Source organism: Copidosoma floridanum, unplaced genomic scaffold (assembly GCF_036245765.1).
Source record: "Copidosoma floridanum isolate Cflo_tuat_1 unplaced genomic scaffold, Cflo_Japanese_pri ptg000030l, whole genome shotgun sequence".
NCBI classification, from domain to species: Eukaryota; Metazoa; Arthropoda; class Insecta; order Hymenoptera; family Encyrtidae; genus Copidosoma; species Copidosoma floridanum.
The window spans coordinates 6216389-6238092 of record NW_028321907.1 but is presented as its reverse complement, the minus strand read 5'-3'; the positions used below and the strand labels follow the sequence as shown (position 1 = coordinate 6238092).

Here is a 21704-nt window from a genome sequence, read left to right as displayed (position 1 = left end):
GACAAATGAAAACTGGTGGGTAAAAAATTTTAGTGAAAACTTTTGATGTATAATAATAACAATGATATAAAAATAAACTGTCAAATCGATAGTATTTTTTTTTTTTATACACATATAATTTCTCAACACACAGCTTTGTCGCCTAGCCATTTGCTTAAGTTTACTGCCGATAGTAAAATTATTATTTACACAGTCTGTTGGTATAAAAAAATATTATTACTCTAATATCAATCAGTTCATAATTTCCATACGTGATACTTTCATAACTGTTCAACGGTCAACTATATATTATGTAAATGCAATTATATCACTCTTAGTTTTTTTTTTTTTTAATTACAAAAAACAGTTTTTCAAGGCCATATGCAGTTTGCTATTCTCGGAAGAATCAAAGCTATGATAATGCTGGAGAGAAGATTGACACTGTGATTATCGAGAATTTGTCGGCCGCTTATGTGTTTCACACCTTTTCCTGGTCTTTCAACAATTTTTCCTTTTTCATTTATTCCTGAAAATGCGTAAAATTTTAAAATCAATGCCTTATGTTGGAAAACTTCAAGAGCCACCGGTAAGAGTGTAAGTACCTGAATATTGAAGCGTCGCTCCCAAAATAGAATCCACAATGCTTCCCAATAAGCCACCAATTAATCCTAGAAGTATAATAGGCCACTGTGGTGCCGACGTTTCAAGAACAGCACTGTCGACTGTATAAAGTAAGGCCACGTAATGCGTTAAACCAATTAAAAGACCACCCAATGCAGATACAATCAGACCAACCAAGGAAACTGCACCATTAGTCCCTAAAATTTACAGATGAAAATTGAAAATTTTGAAAATAATACTTGAACATAATTCATCAATGCAAAGCAAGTATTTACCTCTTGGTACTTTCTTTCTTGTTGTAATGAGCAAAGGATCTGATTGTCCAACAACTGTACCGATTTCAGAAGCCCACGTGTCTCCATTACAGCAAGCTACAGAGCCTGAAATGACATAAAAAAAAAAATGATTTGGTCGTGGAATTATTTTATAGCTAATAGATATATCACTCGTAAGTACTACCCATTATTGCAACGGACAACCATGAACTTCTGTAATACTTATCAAAATCAATAGGACGTTCTCCACAGCCGACATCTAATAAATATAAAAGAGCCAACTGCATGGCCATTCCACCGTTGCAAGCGACTTGGATCCAATTTCTCCTGGTCCCTGATGCAAGTTCTTCAATTTCTTTTTTTTTGTGAATCATAAATTTTGTAGCCTTTGAAGAAGAAAGAAAGAAGACAAGTAGACATGCTATGTGAGCAAAACTTGTTAGTGTCATGATGAAACCTATCAGAAAACCTTAAAATTGAAACAAAAATAAAGATAAAATTGAAATCCTAAATACTTTGTACTTATGTGCTTCATTCTTATAAGCTTACCAAGGATAGATCCTTTCAGGTCTATAGATTTTTTCTTTATTCCATATAGTGCACATAACAGTGGAATAACCACTGCTGCAAGCCATCTCCATGGCGATATAACGTTGTGTCCTTCTAAGTATGTATTCATTGGTTGAAAAATAAATACAGGATGACAAATAATTTAAAATGGCTTATACTATTTAGAAGAATGTAATAAATTTTAGCGTTCAAGCTGTTTTTTTAATAAGCAAAGCCGTGAGTAATTTTTTTGTGAGCAAAATGGCCATATGTACTGTAACGTTTTCTGTCAAAAAAATAATTGCGTAATTCAACGTATTAGATAACGACCTTTATAATGAAGTTATTTTTATACTCATCATGAGACAGTGACAATACTTTTCATGATAAGAAAAACCCAACAGCATGATATAAACATTTGTCAATGCCACTTGTGAATCCTACTGTACTGCCAGGATAAATGATATATAAATCCATGGATACATGGAGATGAATGTTAATTTAAAAAAAAGATCAATTAACTTTTTACAGAGGTATTTCAGAGTTAAAAAATATTACTTTCGAAATCATAATCAAGTGAAATGTTCAAATAATATTCGTTACAGCTTAAAAAATTTGTAAATATATTTACTGTGTGTATATTGAATAATTTAAAAATTAATGTAAATAAGTATAAATACGTGATTTGACCCTTCTGTATAGTTATGTACGTAAATACCTCAACAAAAATTTCATTATGCAGGTTAACCTTTGACGTTTATCATAAAAACTTTTCTCAATAACGCGTAACAACTAAGATTGTTACAAAAACTAATAGGCTCACTCAAAATGCTTAAACAAAAACATCTGTTTAAACTCCCCATCATGACAAAATCACAGGTTTACTATTAAAAAAACTAACCCTAGTAGTCGTTAAAAAAAAAAAAATAAATAGGTAGGTAAAACATGCCTACGTTAATAATCAAACTCACCATCAACGTGTTCATTAACAGTGGGATTAACGAATGTGTAAATAACATTAATGGTCCAAAAAAGCATGGAAACAGGAATGGCAACGGCACTCAATAAAACTGGCATCAACACAGGTGACTTCACATCCTTACCTACTCGATCCATTGTAGTATCAGGTGTTCCCTTATATTAGGATGTAAAAAAACACTACGTGAAATAAAAATAATATTTGCCGGCAAGTATGACTTCAAGCAGCAATGAGAAAAACATCATTACCATTTAATTATTGCGCACTGCTCTCTCTAAAAAAATATGGCAGGACTAGCAGGGCTACCACACACACACATTGGAGTTGGGAAAAAATTTATGGTTGATGAAGTGTTTTTGCATGCATAATAAGTATGTTTTTATGTACGTACGAGTCGAGGATGAAGAAGATTCGTGGAAGCGCTTATGTGTCATTTCTCTGCGCTGTTTTTAATCAAAATATGATAGGATGTGTTCTTTTATGGATGGGAAAAAACTAAGATCATGTATTTTTGTTTAAATTAAAACGATAATAACTTTAATGAAAACTCCAAAGATTACATATTATGTATCCATACAAAACTTCAAAATTTCTTTAAATGCGATTATAAGGAAAAAAATATTTTCGAAAATTTCTGGATATTTTTGAACGAGCTGGGTATCATCAGCGACGATTCTACTCTTTTAGGTACTAAGTATTTACATACAAATAATAGTAATCAATCTCGTAATAGTAGCAATAATAATTTATGTTTTAACAAATAAAAAAATTTTTCATCGAGATTTAGCCTGTTGTTTGATAACAATAATTTTTTTAACTCGCAGTAAAAGGCGAAAAATTGCGCGATCATACGATTCGTACAGCTGAAAAATAATGTACTTACATAGAAATGGCAACTTTAGAAATTTTTTTCGACGATCATGTTTTTTCCTACCAAGGGGCGTTTTTCGTGCCATTGGCATTAAGACGTTTACTGCACCCTCGGTAGGAAAAATAGCGTTAGCCATATGAGCGCCATTCAAGCGCCCTGCTTTGCAGTCCTTCGGGTCGAAAAATAGCCCCGGTGGCGATGACGCTCAAGTGACAAAACCTACGAATTTCGCACATTAGGTTCATTAGAATCCAATGATTGTAATTTCTTTGTTTTCAAACAATTTCAAGCACTCGTGTTTTGTCTTTGATAATTTCGAAATTTGACACCATCCGGTATAGAGAAAATATTTTACAAAGTTGCCATTCCTAAACTGATACAATCGAATAAAACAAGCAGTGCGAATAGTACATCTCGCCAGACTTGGATGCATCTACAAAAATATTATATATTCCTATTATTATTATCATAATCATTATTATTATAATTATTACGCAATAACAATGATTTTTATGCAGTTGTGAAGTTTTAACATTTTTTGCGTCGTAGAAAAATCGCTTCAGCACAGTACAAATACAATATAAATTCTTTAAAAAAGTTTTTTCTCAATTTTTTAATTTTTTTACGATGTATAAACATGGAAAAGTAGTACGAAACCAGTTCATTGATTCAAAATCAAATTTTAATTGTAAAATGTAAACATTTTTAACGATTTCGCTCAGTTAAACAGACTTGCTGTAAGTTTTTTTTTTTTTTTTTTAATTTTATAATTTTGTCGACCTTGATTGGCAGATTTACATAAGGCTATTGATACTGTACATAGATGATTGTTGCTAAAAAATCAGATTAAAAGAATTTGATTTTTCATGGCTTTCATTATTCATTAACAAGCTCTTATATTGCATCACTTTTATACCACTCATTTTGACTGTACCCAGCATCCATGAAACCTAATTTATTTTATTTGCAAAATTACTTTTGTCATAGTGAAATTGAAATCTTTGATTTGTTGTATCAGCCTTGTATTATGTTATTTTTAACAGTCAGAACTTTTTTTTCTCATTTTTTTTTTTTATTAAGTAAATAGATGTCTGTTGTCAAAAAGTAATACCCTCCTGCAGAACAAAGTGCTCATCATACTATTTAACGCACAAAGCTATTAACTATTTGATATAACTATGATTATTTCTTTTCAGTTATATTATAATTACAATAATAGTCAAAGGGATGATTATTGTTACAATATTTACAATAGGGGTAAAACTCAGCCTGCTCAAAATTTTAGTAAATTAACTCTATTTGAAGGATTACCTTCAATACCCCGCTAGCACAAATCCACTATTTAACTTGTCTCTATCGTTTGCAGTTATTCGTTACTCTGAATTGTACTATTACAAAAGCATTTTAACTAGTTTGATTTTATTTTCAATTAAATTCATAGTCGGATTATTTAACTATGAATCATGACTGTGGACTCGTTGTTTCGAAAAATAGTGTTACGTAGTACAGATTTATGATAAAAGAGTTGTATTTAATGTAATTTGTACTATTCACCGAATATTATGAAAAAAAAATACTTACAACTTTGTTCATTTTTATGAAGAAATTAACATTTAACGCCTAAACTTTTTCGATCATTTTTAATTATTCAATAGTTTTGAAAAATTTAATTTACTATAAGGACAGCAATCAGAGTTTTTTTTTGTTTTATTAAAGATAGTAAAAAATATCGGACTATAGTAATTTTACTTATACACCAACATATAAGGACACGTATTTAATTATGAAAAAGTAAGATTGGACACTATAATAGGTATAATTTGACCCGTTCTATAATTAATAATTTATCAGCTAATACGAAAAAAAACATTATAATGTATCATAGTAATCGACTGCAAACGTGACAAGTAATCTATTACAGATATGATGTTAATGGAACAATAAATTAAAAAATATGTCACGTTTTTTTAAATAGACAAGAACCACTTTAGGAAATTCTGATGTGAAAACCATTTTTATAAATCAATGTGTTACAACAAACCTTTTAATTTCTTGAAATAAATATTTTTGTTACGAATACTGTAACATTACATAAAAAAGTAATTTGTTTTTATCATCATAACTGTGTTACAACTAAAATTTTTCACGATAAGCAAAAAAAATATGATAATAACAGCATTGGATAACTTAAACAGCTTTTAAACGTCTAAAATATAATAGCACAATCACTGTATGAAAATCGGGGTTGAATAGAATAATAAAATGTAGTCAGCTTACAACTGAAAGATAATAGGATCACATTGAACTTCAAAAATAATTATTTTAAGATTATGTTTTAACTACATTGATCTAAAAAAATTTTACGGCTTATCACATCAAAAATTTTTTCTTTACTAGCAACAGCAGCTCATCTTTTTAAACTATAATTCCGTTTCACTTACGTATATTTACACTAAATATGTCCTGAATCTACAGAACGTAAGTAATGATCAGTTTGAAGATTTTTTTTTTTTTTTAATGATTTTTTCTCAATTTTTTGTAATAAAAAAAAATATTAAATAAAGGCAAAAAAATGCGGCATTTGTGGAAATGCAATAATAAATCATCTATAATTGCGTCCGAGCAATGGGTCTGAAAAATGTGTCAAAACAACAGGACATTATTTTTCATGTTTCAACTATTAACAAGAGTTTAGCTAACGTAAACATACCTTTACAAATTATTTAGAAACGTATAAATCACAAAAAAAATATCTCATTTTTTTTCTTTCACTTACTCATCAACAGTAATGATTCGTTCACTCACACGCATAATGTCACACATCTATTTTTATTCTTGTAGATTCTTTCATAAAAAACGCAAACAAAGACGATCGCTTGGTTTTCGACTTTTAGATTTTCACGCAGCGGGCAATACTTCCTGTGATATTACCTCTTCTATAACAGGCGTTTCTACAGCTAAACCTCGAGCTTTCAGTTCCTCAGCTACGGAAAGGAACTGAAACAAAATGTGATATTTTCTTGTTAAAATGTTTGAATTACAAAATACCTCGCAGTTAAATCATTAAATTTTGTTCAGTGTAATTAGTTATCTCTCAAGTGGTTTTCAGTTCACTACTTTCATCAAAAATAAAGCATCATTTGTATTGATTTATCAAAACGAATCATAAAAATTAAATATAAATATTAATACTTACACCGAGTCTGTGAATATTGTAGTACAAATTGATATATGTGTTGAATTCATCATAGCCTACTATTTGTGCTTGGCCTACTCTGCTACTGGTGAGTTGTGATACCACGTCAAACGCTTCTTGCGTCCATTCTCCTGAAAAGTTAAATAAAATAATAAATACATAAATAGAAAAAGAAAAATACTAAAGATGCAAGAAGAAAATTAGTACCACCTTTTGGTTGTACATTAGCCAAGTATACTTCGATTGCTTGGAAAGGCAGACAGAGGTAGTCTAATCGGAGAGACCTCATATCTGCATTGCTACACGTGTAATAACCACCATGATCAACTAGACGAACCAAGGTTTGCTCTTTTTGTGGGTCTGGCTCCTCAATACAAACTCTCATCCATTGGTCGAAAAATTTGGCCGCCACAATCATGCCCTCTGCAATTGGATAAAAAGATGGTTTCGGTTTTGGATTTACAAGCATTGGGTAAGAAAAAACACACTATTCTGAGTGCTGATGGCTTTATCAGTTGTAAAAAAAAGTTATCTTCAAAGGATCGTCAGTCCACTACTTTCATCAAAGAGCATCATTTAAAGCAGCACTAATATTGACAAAATAGAAAAATAAAAGCAAGCAAGAACTCACTGGTAAGCGGCTCGGGCACCAATGGCGACTCGACCGTATCGTACTCTTGAGTCATCCTCTGCGTGAGAATCCGCAGGGACGGGTAAGTCGGATGGGTGTGCAGCTGGATGAAGAAATGGTTCGGCGTGACGATTTGACACACAAACACGTCGTTGTTGACGCCTTCGACGAGCGACAGCTGAATAAGCTCCGGCATCCAGGCGATCTCATTTGGAACGACTATCTCGTCGTAGACGATCTGTTCGAGGGTAAGGTATGGATATGTCTTCTCGGGAAAGTGTCTGCGGATGATGTCGAGGGCGACGGTGATGTTCTCGGGTGTGCCGTCTATAGTGCAGAGCTGGTAGTCGCGATCGGTCTGATGGCGCTTTACCGCCAGTTTCACGTCAGCCTCGTTGCGCACGTGCTCAAGGAAACGACCCCCGCGACCTATGAGTTTACCTACGAGCTTCGTCGGGATCAAGAACTCATAGAAAGTGCGGCTGTTGTCCTCCCTGCTGCGGCCACCGTTGATGCTACCACCTACGATTTCAACGCACCCATTCAATCAAACCATCCGCCTTTAATTTTACTTTACCTACGACAGTACTGTCAAAATAATCATACCGTTTCCGCTGTCGGTGCTGCCTTCGCCTTCGCCTTCGCTCCTGGCCTCGTCGGTGACGCTACCTTCGAGGACAGCAGAAACGGGACTGTGATTCGCCGAATCCCTCTCCGACAGGACTTGGCTATTCTGAGTCGTGCTCGCCGGCTGCTCGCTGTTGCTGCTGGTCTGACTCTCGTTGTCCGTCGGCTGCTGGCTCTCCTCGTCATGGTTCTTGTTGTTGGACAACGATTGATCCTCGATTACTGCCGGCGGATCGTCGGCAACGGCATCAACAGGAGGAGGAGAAAGAGGAGAAGCCTCGACAAGGTCGGGGGTTCGGTCGAACTCATGGATCTGGGGCGTGCCATTGGCAACGACGATCTTGGCCTGCCTCTGCTGACGTTTCTGCTCTCGCTTGCTCTCCTTCATGGCAATGCCGTTCGCTATGAGCTCAGCCGAGGAGCGGCTCTTGGACAAGAGAGAGTGGTTCTGCTCCACTTTGACTACCTCTTCTTCTTCCTTGACCTCCTCTTCGTCCTCGTACCAGGGCACCTGCGAGAACGCAGCTACTGATACCGACGCTTGGGCAAGACTGGACGACGATCTGCCGGGTATGTCGAGACTCTCGCTGACCTTCCGGGGGGTAAGGCTGCTGGTGCTACTAACGGGTGAGTCGCCACTGGTGTTGAGAGAATCGTCGCTGTGGATGCCAGAGTCGCACTGTTTGACCGCCGAGGCTGAAATGGTGTTTGGCTTGACGGGCTCGACGGCGTTCAGTTTGACGGACGAGGCTTTGTCAGCTTTGGGGGAGCTCGTCGGAGCGGTGGGCCCACCTGGATCAACTCGATCCACGCGTCGACGTTTGTACCATAAAAGACCAAGAATCAGAGCGAGCGCCGGTAGGCTCCACCTCACGAGCTGCACCTGGCCGAGCGACATGTCTGCCGTCCACGGTTGGATCCGTTACTCAAATACGACGAGCGCCAAACTACCTGCAACAATAAAATTTTATTTCTTCTTTTATTACTATTCTTCTTTCCTTTCTTTACTTATTGCGGACTTTGTTGGTGGAAGGGTGTAATGTGCCAGGGGTAAGTGCGTGTGCATGCGCGTGAAGAATAAGCAGCGAAACCGTGGAGAAAGTTCATTGTATTTCAATTTTTATCTCCAGTCGAGAATCTCACGTTTGGATTTTGAAGTTTCAGGACTTAGAGAGACTTGTTGGATGGCACGTTTGTTCGCCGAATATGGCCATATAACAAGGACATGGGTACGAAACAAACTCGGCTTTTCTCGTGGGAAAAATCTTTCTCAGAGCCAATATTTTACGACTGTTCTCGATACCGAACTTTCATTTTCTTTCGTACCGTAAACAATTCCAAGCGACATATGTTACTCGAGACTTGATTAATTAATTTTTTTTTTTCTCACTTTTCACACCTGTTCACTTTTAACGAATCGCCTGGTAAGCGATGATTCAACTTTCGATCAAATTTCCATAACTGATGATAACGTAATGTCGTAAAGTTTTTATGCTTACACGATTATGATCGTTGTGCTCATTTACATTAATTCATCACAAGCCTCATGGTATACAACGTATACGTTTATGCTCTCCTTGGTTTTAACTGTTGTAAAAACAAATTTTCCCTTAAACGTGCGATAATTTTGTATCAACAGCTAAAAATTACGTCTAGCTTTCGGGGTTTTTTCTTCTTCTTTACCACTCATAAATTATTTTTTTTCCAAACATTGTTTTTCGCGCACTTTCCTTCAAAGTTTTGCTGACACAGGTGAGATTATTGTTTATCTTATCGTATGTAAATTTTCTTAAACTTTGAATACATAACACGTTTTTTATAATCGGTATTACCAAGTCGACCGTTTAAATGGATTTATTGTCGATTGAAATAACATTAATTTTAGAAAATCCGATCATTAAGTGAGCACTTTTTGCATCTCTTAATTAATCCTACATAATATACATATATACATCGTATTGAACTTAAAAAAGATCATTTATATTTTAAATAACTCCAATTTTTTTTCTTTCTTTTTTTTAATAAAAACTTTGGTTTTTAAAGAAATGATGAGAAAAAATGGAAAATATGTTACAAATAATCATAATACATCGTACCTCAGTATACACATGCGCAAATACCAAATTTTTTTTTTTTTATCTATTCGCGTCTACCAATGAATGTTCACCGATGAAAAAACAATTACCGCGTCGATTTCGAGCAAAACAGGCTCTAATGACTATTGATAACATTTTTCATTGACTAAAAAATTCAATTACAGGTTACATTGCAAAGACACGTCGTCGAATAACCTGTTCTCAAGGTTTTAAAAGACCGGCTCTTGAAAAATCCCAGATTCACCCTTGTCCAGATAAAAAAAAAGTGTTTAAACTCATTTATTTCTGGACTAATATAATAATATGCACGAAAAAAAAAAAAAAAAAAAAAATCTCAAGACCCATAAAGACACGCGAGCAGTAAAATTGTTGTGCACAGATTGCTCAAATATTCCGAACTAGAGAGAAAGAGAGCGTGTGGGGTTTGCGGATGCTTTCGCTTGCATATGGTATGAGAGAACACGTGCCAAAGTGTCGCGACTCCCGAAAAAAAAAAAAAACCACTCTTCCGAAGAAGAAGAAGCAAACATGCAAACAACCGAAATCGGTATCGACTCACCGACGAGAATGCCATATTTTTTTTCCAGAGCCAACCCTCAAAACAAAAAAATGGTCCGCAAACTTGTGGTCCCTCCTCCGGAATGGCGTCACCGATTAACCATAAAACACCGGCTGTAGCGCCCAATAGTCACCGCAATATCACCGTCACCATCCACATATTATATATTGTCATACACAAGAGAACTATTACCACATCATATCTCGAGGAAATCTCTTATAGAAAGAAAGAAAAAAAAAGGGTAAATTTTATTCGTAAACGTTGGTGGGTAAAAAAAATGTACACGCGAGCATCGGCGAGGGTGGTAAGTTGCACCGGCTGTTAGCAAGCTTAGCACGTGGCTCTCGACGCTGCTGCTGGCGTGGACGCTCCAAGACTCTGGAGCAGGCTGCTGTATGGAGTTACTCCACCGAGCACGAGTGCCTCTGTGTGCGCGCTATGTGTATATCAGAGAGAGAGAGACGAAAAGGAAAGAGTGGGAGAGTACACGTCCACCGTAGGCGCGGAACACGGTTCACTCTCCTTTTCTCTGACGCCGATTTATTATATAGAACCTGTGCCCGGCTTTTGGGGAGCTGATGTGCAAGACTTCGAGAAAAAAAAAAAAAAAAATTCAGAATGGATAGGGAGCGCAGAAGTCGAGTATATCCGTACGATAAGGCGTACGCGAATGCTTACATAGATAATCGTAGTACAGTGTTGGTGGCTGCGATAGCGGGTTTGAGGGAAAAAAAAGGCATTTCAATACATATGATACGAGGAAAGATTGTGTGCGCGGCCAACACACAACGGCTCTTTGGTTAACATTATATGGTTACGTGAGTATATGCGATAGTAAAAGTTGTTGCGAACGAATCGGTGTAGTTGCACGGCAGTGTAGAGGTAGTACTTAATTTGCGGTTCTAGTGGATTATATACTACCGACGCCCAAGCGGGGGGGGGGGGGGACAAGTAAAAACTATCATAAATTCCAGGGCAAAAGTTTGTACAAGTCAAGCTATTCGTCCAACACCTGTTTCAAGATTACCTAGATTCTTCACGTAAAATTTTGCAGTGAGATAACACTATATATATATAAATTTTTTTTTTACCTTTTAGACTAATAAAAATTTCTTGGGGAGTGACAGTGCGTTGCCACTATACAAAATTAGTAGAAAACGAACAATAAATCGATTACCTCCCTAATTTTACCGATTTATAAGGGGTAGTAGTCCAGTACCAGTTGGCTCACGGGCATACTCTCCTTTCTCGAGAAAACAAAAAAACCACCCTGAACTATCGCAATTGAGATTCGTGCAATTGATAACGCGCCCGCGCAGAAATGCTATTTACGCAGGCCGATTTAATGCGTATGTATATTCGCACTGTATTATATACATCGTAGCAGCACGTGGTGGTGTTGGCACGTCGGTCGAGTTATACTATATATCACACCTGATCTGCATGTCTTGCAGGAGTTGGTGATACAGAGGGTACATGGGTATACCCAGCGATTAGCTATAGCCACGCAGGAGCAGTGGAGTTAGTATTATGGGTGAAGGTGCGATCTATATATGCATGTGTGCGCGTCGCCGGTTCAACGTGCGCTTGGAATGCCGGAACGAGCGAGGTGGCGTCGTCGAGATATAGGTACACAACCCAACTCGTCTACGGCTTGACCTGCCGTACTGCAGGTACCGAAGAGAGAAAAAAAAAAAGTTCCCAGAGACGATTACGATTTGTTACGAGCTTATCCGGATAGAGATGAAAAGAGGCGTGTGAAAAATCGGTATGAACAGGTGGACAAGCGATTACGCTCCAAGACGGTCATTTTTAACGTGGTATAGATAATTTACGGCAAACCGATCGTCACCTTTGCATATGTATGTTGCGACTGGCTCTGTATACGAGGGAACACGTGAGCTTTTGCTTTTGCTATTGCTCAATCACTTCGGGGGAGTTGGTGGGGGAGAAGGTGAATTTAAATTACACCGCGCCGCCCGAGCGCAGTTTTTTATTAAAACCGATTTTCCGAGTTTTATGTACCTATAACCGTCCGCTCTTAAATGCAGTGACCGCTGCTGTACGCATTTGGCTACGCGAGAATTATTAATTTGCTAGCTTTAACTTTTTTTCAAAGGAAAATCGTGAGGACTTTTTTTCTTCTTCGAGTATTCGCACTTGGAATCCATGGGGAGCATAAACGCAACTCTTTATCGCGTTTTCGAAACTTTGGTTCATCGAGGTGACGGAGGAGGACCCAAGGCTGCAGGTGGTCCGAAGAAAAGAACAATCGAGCAGGTACCCAAACACGTAGTTGTGAGAGGCAGGGAGATACGGGTAGTCTTTGCGGAGTATTTATTGTGTACCTGAGGAGCGAAAATCCTGGGAAAAATAAGTTTTCAGGGAAAAGAAATACTTTTAGAGAAAACTTAGTTGGAAAATCACGGCACAGAGTCACGATGGCTTAATCTACATGTATACAAGTGTTGGTACATACCTCAAAGGTATGGCTTATATACTGTACTTGTATTAGGCTAATTGGGTCTCGGAAGTGCGCAGCAAATATGACCAAAGTCGCGCAAATACGTGTGTGAATGTAGAATAAATCATAAATATAGCACCGGTGGTTCGTAACATTTTTAGAAAGAGATAGAGCACACGAAGAAGAAGCCCGTCTTATATCCTCTTCTCCAAGAGAGTGCCATGGCCTTCTCTCAAAACGTTCTCCATCTACATTTATATATATCTCTCTCTATTTCTTCCTGCTTTCTCTTTTCTTTCTCCATCTTGGCTTCGTTCTCGGGACTTCCCCGGTTTTGTATTCGTTTTTCTTGTTATTCGAATGCGGCACAGTAAAAGCTGGGTTAGGGGGGGGGAAAGAGATTTACTGTGCAGAGTTGAGTGCAAGTGGATGAATACGTATATACGGGGGTGTGCATGTGTACGCCATTGTTTGCCCCAACAAAACCTGCACGGGAATATCACAGGGATGCGCTTCTTCTCGTGAAGGTACAACTTGTACTTTTTTTTTATTTGTAAAACGTTTCACTTCGGATGTGTACTTTTATTTTTTGAGGTCAATTGAACATCAAGGGATTTTATGCGCTTTATCACCATATCAATGGTGACGTGGTGAATTTTGGTCGTGAGAAACAATAAAGTATGATTTTCTCAAATTAACACCTTTTTTTTTTTTTCTACTACTTGAATTATATAAGGTATTTAGTGTTATGGGCAGCATTCGAACAAAATGTGTAAAAAAATTTTGTCGACGCGGTTGGAATAAAACTTGTTTTTCATCACAGAACCTTTAACTTTTTATCTACGATTTTTAATCAACTTCCAAGCGTTATGTATCAGTACGCTTGCAAAAATGAATCATACAAATTACAGTTCTGGCGATATAACGTGATGACATTCCAGAGACTTGTCGTCAGAGAACATGTCGTCTAGAGACTTTTTACTGGTTGCACACTAGTTTTTACTGTGCAGAACTGTAACTACGACTTCAAACAGTAAAAAATGCTACAATAACGATAAAAGTTACTATTCCGAACAGTAAAAATAAATGTGCAAATTGAACAAAAAACAAAGACTCAAGATGGCAAAATTTTGTAAGTTTAGTATTTTTATTTCTTTAGCATATGATAACGTATCTGTTCTCCAATTTATAGCGTCATGTTTAATACTATATATTTAATACTATATATATATACGTAAGAGATAACGAAAAAAATAGGTACAGCTACCTGGTTCGAGATTAGTAGTTGGATATTTTTTACGTTGTTTTACAACCTTGACTCATGATATTGTTTCCCAGTTGAAGCTCTATTTACTCATTTTACTACAAATGCCGCGCATTGGTTTTTATTTTACACTTTCATAGATTATTAGTTGTATACAATGCAAGTGTAAATGTCTTTGTAGCTGGTAAAAACAATGTGATAGACAATCAACAGTTTTTTTAAGTTTTTGTTCCAAACATAAATATTTTCACGACATTTCCTTATTGATTTTAATTATCTTCGTCATAGTATACAGTATTGAGTTTCAATGAAATGATCCTTATCATAAATAGAAGAAAATTCCCCGTCTTTATCTGAAGTAGGTTTTATCAAAATTCAATCGCAACTTATTCTTGATGGATATTGTTACGATAAATTAAGAACAACATCTGTCATTTCATAGCTTATTTTATATTTCAACTTAAATTTACATGCGTGGCATCAAATAATCAAGATTACTTAAAACACGAACAACATTTTTAAGCATTAGGGGCAAACTCTATTTGTTAGCAGTTTCAATCGTAAATGCAGAATCGCGAACGATAATTTTGACTGTCACGTAATTGACGAAATAAATACTCTTTTTTTATAGATCATTTTTTTTAAGGTAACAGTAACATGCGTGATTTTATGTCACTAAGAATTTTTAAAATTGTACGATTAAATAATCACTGATGTATATTTAACCGAACAATATTTGAAAATAATCAATGATGATTTATTTAGATTTTTTTTTTTCAAATATACAGTACATATTTTTTATAACTATCTGCAAGGCATTTTTCAAAATTGCATTAAAAAGCGCAACACCGAATTTCATGCGTTGAGAATAAATTAATGTTTCGATAAAATTTATTTGATTAAACATGAATACAGTAGTAGTAAAAAAAAAGTTATACTAATTTTTTAAATACAACATTTTTGCATATAATTTTTCTATTACTGAGAAGCACGAAAAATTAAAAAAAAAATTCAATAACGTGTACTAACAAATTGTTCACAACTGTCGTTTAAGAAAACGCCCTAAGTCTAAATTTTATTTTTATATATTTCAACATACAATGTATTTTTTCAAACTACCATTTTTCAAAAGTTTGTTACAATAATTTAAAGTTGCAAATTAAAAATAATTGCACAAAACACTCCATCATTTTTGTTCAACTGTCTGAATACTAAGGAATGCAAAGTATGACTTTTGCGTGCCAGGTTTTCAATTTATTTGACTACTAAAATATTTAACTACAAAATTCACTTGGGATTTTTTCGTAAAATAAAACCGTCATCATCTTATCAAGAGAGAGAGAGAGAGAGAGAGAGAGAGAGAGAGAGAGAGAGAGAGAGAGAGAGAGAGAGATAGAGAGAGAGAGAGAGAGAGAGAGAGAGACAGAGAGAGAGAGATACCCTACAACAAGTACATACAAGCCAAGATATAATTTGATAAATTTTCAGTACGTTAATAAACTCAACAAAATTTATAATTATTTTTATAAATAACTTGGCTTAAAACATATGTATATTTAATAAAGATTTCTGTTCTTGATACGTAAACAATTTAATAATAAATTCAATTCATATTTCAATTCAAATAAATTAAAAAACACTATTTCGTATAAAATAAAACTTAAGTGGGTTGAAAACATGTTTGCTTATTGCATGCTGATCCAAACGAGAACTAGAAAGAGACAAACTATAGTTGTTATGGATGCACCTAAGGAAATGTGTATTAACTCACTGTCCCACTCAAAGCTGTGTACACATTATGTTGGGAAAAACATAGAGGAAGTCCTGGCACCTTAAATTTACAAGCTCAGCTAAAATGTACCTATACTAATGTGCTGATTCCTAGCAGATGCCTGGAGCTATTCATTCCTGAATTTAAAATAAAAATTATTCTCATAAAATTATCTAATTTAGAATGAAATTGAAAGTTGTCAGGTGTCACAAATATTATAGAATTTTTCATTAAAAGTAAGAGATTCCAAAAATAATTTTTTTTTTTTTCTTTTTCAGAAGAAATTAAACTGTAGACGACTTTAACAGGTTTAATAGGAAAGGTTTTTTTTACTAGTTAGCTTTAGGAATCTTATACTCTCCAAGTCCCCACGCCAGGGTTGTCATTCACGAGTTTGTGAGTGTGTAAAGTATACATGCAAACTGTATTATGCACGGATACATCTACACACATACCAAACTAAACACGTATTGGTACCCCATCAGCATCTTACTACAACCTAATCCCGTTAAAAATATAATCCAAGGCATGACATGCTCTTCGTGTATCCCTAAAAAAGACGCAGTAAACTAAGACTGCGTTTTATTCTGTCTTATACTGTTTTATAATTGCAGTTATTTAAAACAACTTTAATATATGTGTATATTTTTTTAATATGTACACTAATAAACATTGGGAGATTTAATGAGTTCTCATGGTGTTTTTGACAATTATTAAAAAAACGACTCAAAGTACAAGTGACTAAAGATATTTTCCATCGCTAGTAGCTAATTTTTTCTATTTTTCCGGCAACCTGCTTTATCAGTTCCACATCGAAAAAACGACACACCTTTTGCAAACACTCGAGAGTTGGAAAACAGTTGCGAGAACTTATTCAACAACTCAATATTAACATATGTACACATTTATGATAACAACCAATGACAGAACAAGTGAATAAAAAATGTTTACCTTGTAAATAAAGTGACAAGCAAGCGTGGCTTCCTTTTTTATCTTTCACACTCAAAACTCAGAGCAGCACTAAGTAAGGCCCAAAAGTAATTTAAACTTTTCGTCCACGCTCTATACACGCTGTAGGATCTTTACACCTATAGCGTATCGGACTTGTGATTTTCCGCACCTCGTCCAGCAATGACAACAACAGACATAAAATGGAGCAGCACCCGGACGGTTATCAAAATTTAAAAGGCCTAAATGTGCGCTTCTTACCAAAATATGCTGGTAGTGCGTGCCACGGGCTTATAACCTTATTAAATTTACAAGCCACGCACGCCGCCTGCTCTCTGCGCTACCGTCCCTTTTTCAAGCGTTCCACATATTACTGTATATATGCGGCATGGCTCTTCTTCCCCTCTTCGACGCGCAACAAAATGTATGTATAGGTTTATCTCTCGCTCAAATTTCCAGTATAAAGCATCATTCAAGCAAAAAAAAAAAAAAGGAAGAAAAACAACGTCGAAGAGAAGGATAGTAATGTCAACGGCTTGAGGGAAGATAGGCATTTAAAGCGGCGTCTGGACGAGGACGCGTATGGGCGACCCCCGTGCGTACATAGTGCGACATCGCCGGGCGGTCCTTGCCAAGTATAACCACGCTGCGGCGGCGGCGGCAGCAGCAGCCATGCGGCCATCATCGTTCGTTGCATCAACGAACGACCTCAAAAGTGCCGGCTGCTGTGCGCTCTTTTACTTTTTTTTTTTTTCGTGTTCTAGGCAACACTTTACACCAGAAGATCTCGGAACTGGTGGATGATTCCGCTGCGGGCCGCACACGTGTTTAAAGTCTACGGACTTCGTTTTTTTTAGAGTAACATAATGTTGGATGTGCTCGTGTATGCGAAGTCGTTTTGCACAATGTGGCATCAAACGAGCCAAGAGGAAAATGCTCTTATACTTACGTACCCGCTATGTTACTCTATTTTTTTGATTTTTTTTTTTCTATCGCTGCCGTGTGCACTCGGCGCTGCTCTTTGGGTTAGGTTTTGCTGGTGCCGCTCCAACTGCTGCGAAGACTCGGGGAATACGGGGGTCTATTCGTTGACGATGAAGGGATGAAGGCTGCCTTCCACACACTGATCTCTCGCACTCTTCCTCTTATTATTATTCTTCTGCCCTTTGGAGTATCGTCAATCAGCTTGGGTGAATCTTGGGGTTTTTTAATCAATCGCGGACGATAACTATAATTACAAGATAAGTACTTATTACCAATCCACGTGAGCACGCGAACGGGCGGTACACGCGCTCTTCGCAACTTCGCGTAACTTGTGTAACTTTGCGAGTGTGTGTTGTGTACATGTGATGTGTATGTAATGTCTGTATACATACGCAGTTACACTTGCACAGCTTGTGCATCTATAAGTACACGATATGTCGATGTCGCCCATTTCAGTTTTAGTAGTTCACGGTCGGGCCACTTGGCACTATCGGCGCTCTTGCACGATCATCTTTCACCTAATCATCTTTTCTATCTTCATTCATCTTTACCGTTGTGTGAAACCTGAGCATCATCTGTTACATCCATCATTTCCATCATCTCTTCCATGCGCTCATCTACATTCAGTTACCAAACTAAAAAAGTACCATATTTCTTTTCTAAAAAAATCACTAGCAAAACTTACTAGGCTAGTCCATAGAGGGTCTATTACATCGGCTCCGCTATAGACCCTACACTGACTTTCTAAAAATTCACTAAGGCTGCGTATACATGGAGTCTTGAATATCTAGGACCAGCCCATGTGCCCTTGTGAGTGCGAGAAAGAGAGTAATACGTTCTTGCTTCTCACTCGCACTCACACGGGCTTGTGGGCTGGTCCTGGAAGTTCAAGACTCCATGTATACGCAGCCTAAGAAAATTTTCTAGACTAGTGTCCATAGCGGAAGGTCTATTCGAGCCGATCTACTAGACCCTACCCTCCCATTATAAAAATTCACTAAGAAAATTTACTACAGGCTAGTGTCCGTAGCGGAGGGTCTATTGGAGCTGATCTACTAGACCCTAAGTTCATTTAAGAAAATTTACCATAGGCAAGTGTCCGTAGCGGAGGGTCTATTGGAGCCGATCTGCTAGACCCTACGCTCACGCCGATAAAAAATTTATTGCAGGGCCCTGATGTATCGGTACCTACCATCGGTAAGTGTTGGAAGTTGGCACCGACCGTCGGTAAGACAGATAACAGTTTTACACAGGGTGTTTTCCGCAATCGTCTGCACCAGCAAGTAATTTAAGGTTGCGCTCTACGCTACCATCAGGTCGATAAGTTAACTACCTTGAATTAACTGGCGCTCTGTTCCGTAATCTGGCCAGTTAAAATAGCAGACGACAGTCAACGGCGATGAAATCTTCACTTTTTTCTCGACTTTCACGTCGCGTCTGCTGTTTTAACTTGCAGATTACGGAATATATTTGTTGACTTACTGACCTGACGGTATAACGTATAGAGCGCAAATTTAAATTACTTGCTGGTGACGACGATTGCGGAAAACACCCCAAGCGGCGTTACCACCACGACCTACGTAACTTTACAGCCTCTGATTTTATCATTCTGGTAAAGAGAGCACGGTGTAAGATGTACGTGAAGTTATGTGTAGTAATTAAAGAAATTACTACTAAGTAATGCCATATGGTCGATTTTATTAAACCATATGAATATCTCTATTTTTAGAGGTCGACTTTTAAGTTAAAAATAGATTATAAACTTGCCGCAAACAGCACGAACCACGTCAACTTTTTATTATCTATCTATAAGATTAGATGCGGCTGGTTTGTAATTATCAAAGTGACTTTGCTGTAAATAGCAATAGTTATTTGGATCAGCGCCATCTAGCGGTCTTCATTTTTGAGCGAAAAGTGGCCTCTAAAATTCTCAATCTGAGCAATCCGGATTAGAGCCATTTAGTCAATTATAAACCAGCCGCAACTTATGATGAAGCTATAAAATGAAAAATTAACAATACATCTGTTTTAAGCGGCAAGTTAACAATCTATTTTCTACCAAAAAATCGACCTGCTATGTGTTTGTACTTTTGAAGATGAATTTTCAAGCATAAGATGGATTGTTAACTTGCCGCCAAAAACACATGTATCGTTATTTTTTATATTTTATAGCTTCATCATAAGTTGCGGCTGGTTTATAATTGACTAAATGGCTCTAATCCTGAATGCTCTGATTGAGAATTTTAGGAGCCACTTTTGACCAAAAAATAAAGACCGCTAGATGGCGCTGATCCAAAATAATTATTGCTACTATGCTACTTACAGTAAAGTCACTTTATTAGTTATAAACCAGCCGCAAATAATCTTATGAATAAACGATAAATAGTTGACATTTTTTGTGCTACTTGCGGCAAGTTTTTACATCAATATACTACATATCTTATATGGCTCATAAAATCGACAATATTTACAAAATTGCAATACTCTTGACCTTTTATCATTAACTCATGTAAGCAGTGTAAGCACAAATTAATCAGTCCATTAAAGAGACAACCGAAGAAAAAAGGCCTGAAAAAGAAGCACAGTCACACGAAAAGTCTCATACAAGAATGGAGCATTGGATCTCACTTGATTAGAGAAGGTTGGGTTCTTTGTTTACTTATAACACTTAAAATTTATATCTCTGTAATAAATGTATTTTTCAATTAGTGAGATCCGACGCTCCATTCCTAGGAGACTTCGTATGACTGCTTCTTTTTAACTCCTTTTTTCGTCAGTTGTATCTTTTCGACTGATTAATTTACGTGTATATTTGATCGTGATTTACGATTTCTGTAACACAAATTTTGTTATGTACATATTATATAAGTTAACTGTTTATTGAAAATCTAAAGATGAAGGGCTGTTCTTTCATTAGTTAATGGTAAAAGGTCAAGAGTATTGTAATTTTATAAATATTGTCGATTTTATGAGCCATATAAGATAAGTAGAATATTGATAGCTTTGGAGGTCGATTTTTAGGTAAAAGATAAATTGTAAAGCAATTTAAATTAAGTGATATCCAATGCTCCATTTTTAGGAGACTCTTTCTGTGTAACTGAACTTCTTTTTTAAACTTTTTTTCTTTAGTTGTCTCTTTTGGACTTATTACTTTACGTATCTATTTAATCATTGTTCAAGATTTCTGTAACACAAATCTTGGTATGTGCATATTATATAAGTTAGCTGTTTATTTAAGCTAGAAAGTTAAAGGGCTGTGCTTCCGCGAGTTAATGATAAAAGGTCTAAAGTATTTTAATTTTGTAAATATGGTAGATTTTATGAGCCGTATAAGATAAGTGGAATATTTATACTTTTTAGGGTCCATTTACAGGTAAAAGACATATTGTAAACTTGCCGCAAGTAGCACAAAAAATGTCAACTATTTATCGTTTATTCATAAGATTATTTGCGGCTGGTTTATAACTGATAAAGTGACTTTACTGTAAGTAGCAATCTAGCAATAATTATTTTGGATCAGCGCCATCTAGCGGTCTTTATTTTTTGGTCAAAAGTGGCTCCTAAAATTCTCAATCAGAGCATTCAGGATTAGAGCCATTTAGTCAATTATAAACCAGCCGCAACTTATGATGAAGCTATAAAATATAAAAAATAACGATACATGTGTTTTTGGCGGCAAGTTAACAATCTATCTTATGCTTGAAAATTCATCTTCAAAAGTACAAACACATAGCAGGTCGATTTTTTGGTAGAAAATAGATTGTTAACTTGCCGCTTAAAACAGATGTATTGTTAATTTTTCATTTTATAGCTTCATCATAAGTTGCGGCTGGTTTATAATTGACTAAATGGCTCTAATCCGGATTGCTCAGATTGAGAATTTTAGAGGC

General features: G+C 36.2%; 2 protein-coding genes across 7 annotated transcripts; both read right to left on the bottom strand.

Moving 5' to 3' along the window:
• Positions 1-20: 20 nt before the first annotated feature.
• Positions 21-2705, bottom strand: LOC106643400 (transmembrane protein 19). 3 transcript variants are annotated; one of them, XM_089596652.1, is made up of 7 exons: positions 2652-2705; positions 2396-2558; positions 1425-1538; positions 1060-1344; positions 876-980; positions 582-797; positions 21-505 (listed from the first exon to the last, which is right to left on the bottom strand). In XM_089596652.1, the coding sequence occupies exons 1-7, from the start codon at positions 2652-2654 to the stop codon at positions 351-353; spliced, it is 1041 nt and encodes a 346-aa protein (XP_089452778.1). In that variant the 5' UTR covers positions 2655-2705; the 3' UTR covers positions 21-350. The 3 variants fall into 3 exon arrangements, with proteins under 3 accessions (XP_089452778.1, XP_089452779.1, XP_014213998.2); XM_089596653.1 differs by having other exon boundaries at positions 1425-1535; XM_014358512.2 differs by lacking the exon at positions 2652-2705 and having other exon boundaries at positions 2396-2640.
• A 3006-nt stretch (positions 2706-5711) lies between these two features.
• Positions 5712-18210, bottom strand: spoon (A-kinase anchor protein spoonbill). Of its 4 annotated transcripts, none has more exons than XM_014358557.2 (6): positions 17784-18210; positions 7708-8679; positions 7102-7623; positions 6681-6893; positions 6471-6601; positions 5712-6271 (listed from the first exon to the last, which is right to left on the bottom strand). In XM_014358557.2, exons 2-6 carry the CDS (start codon positions 8624-8626, stop codon positions 6173-6175), a joined length of 1884 nt encoding a protein of 627 aa, XP_014214043.2. In that variant the 5' UTR covers positions 8627-8679; positions 17784-18210; the 3' UTR covers positions 5712-6172. The 4 variants fall into 4 exon arrangements, with proteins under 4 accessions (XP_014214043.2, XP_089452372.1, XP_014214042.2 ...); XM_089596246.1 differs by lacking the exon at positions 17784-18210 and adding an exon at positions 16834-17256; XM_014358556.2 differs by lacking the exon at positions 17784-18210 and adding an exon at positions 14115-14154.
• Positions 18211-21704: the final 3494 nt, after the last annotated feature.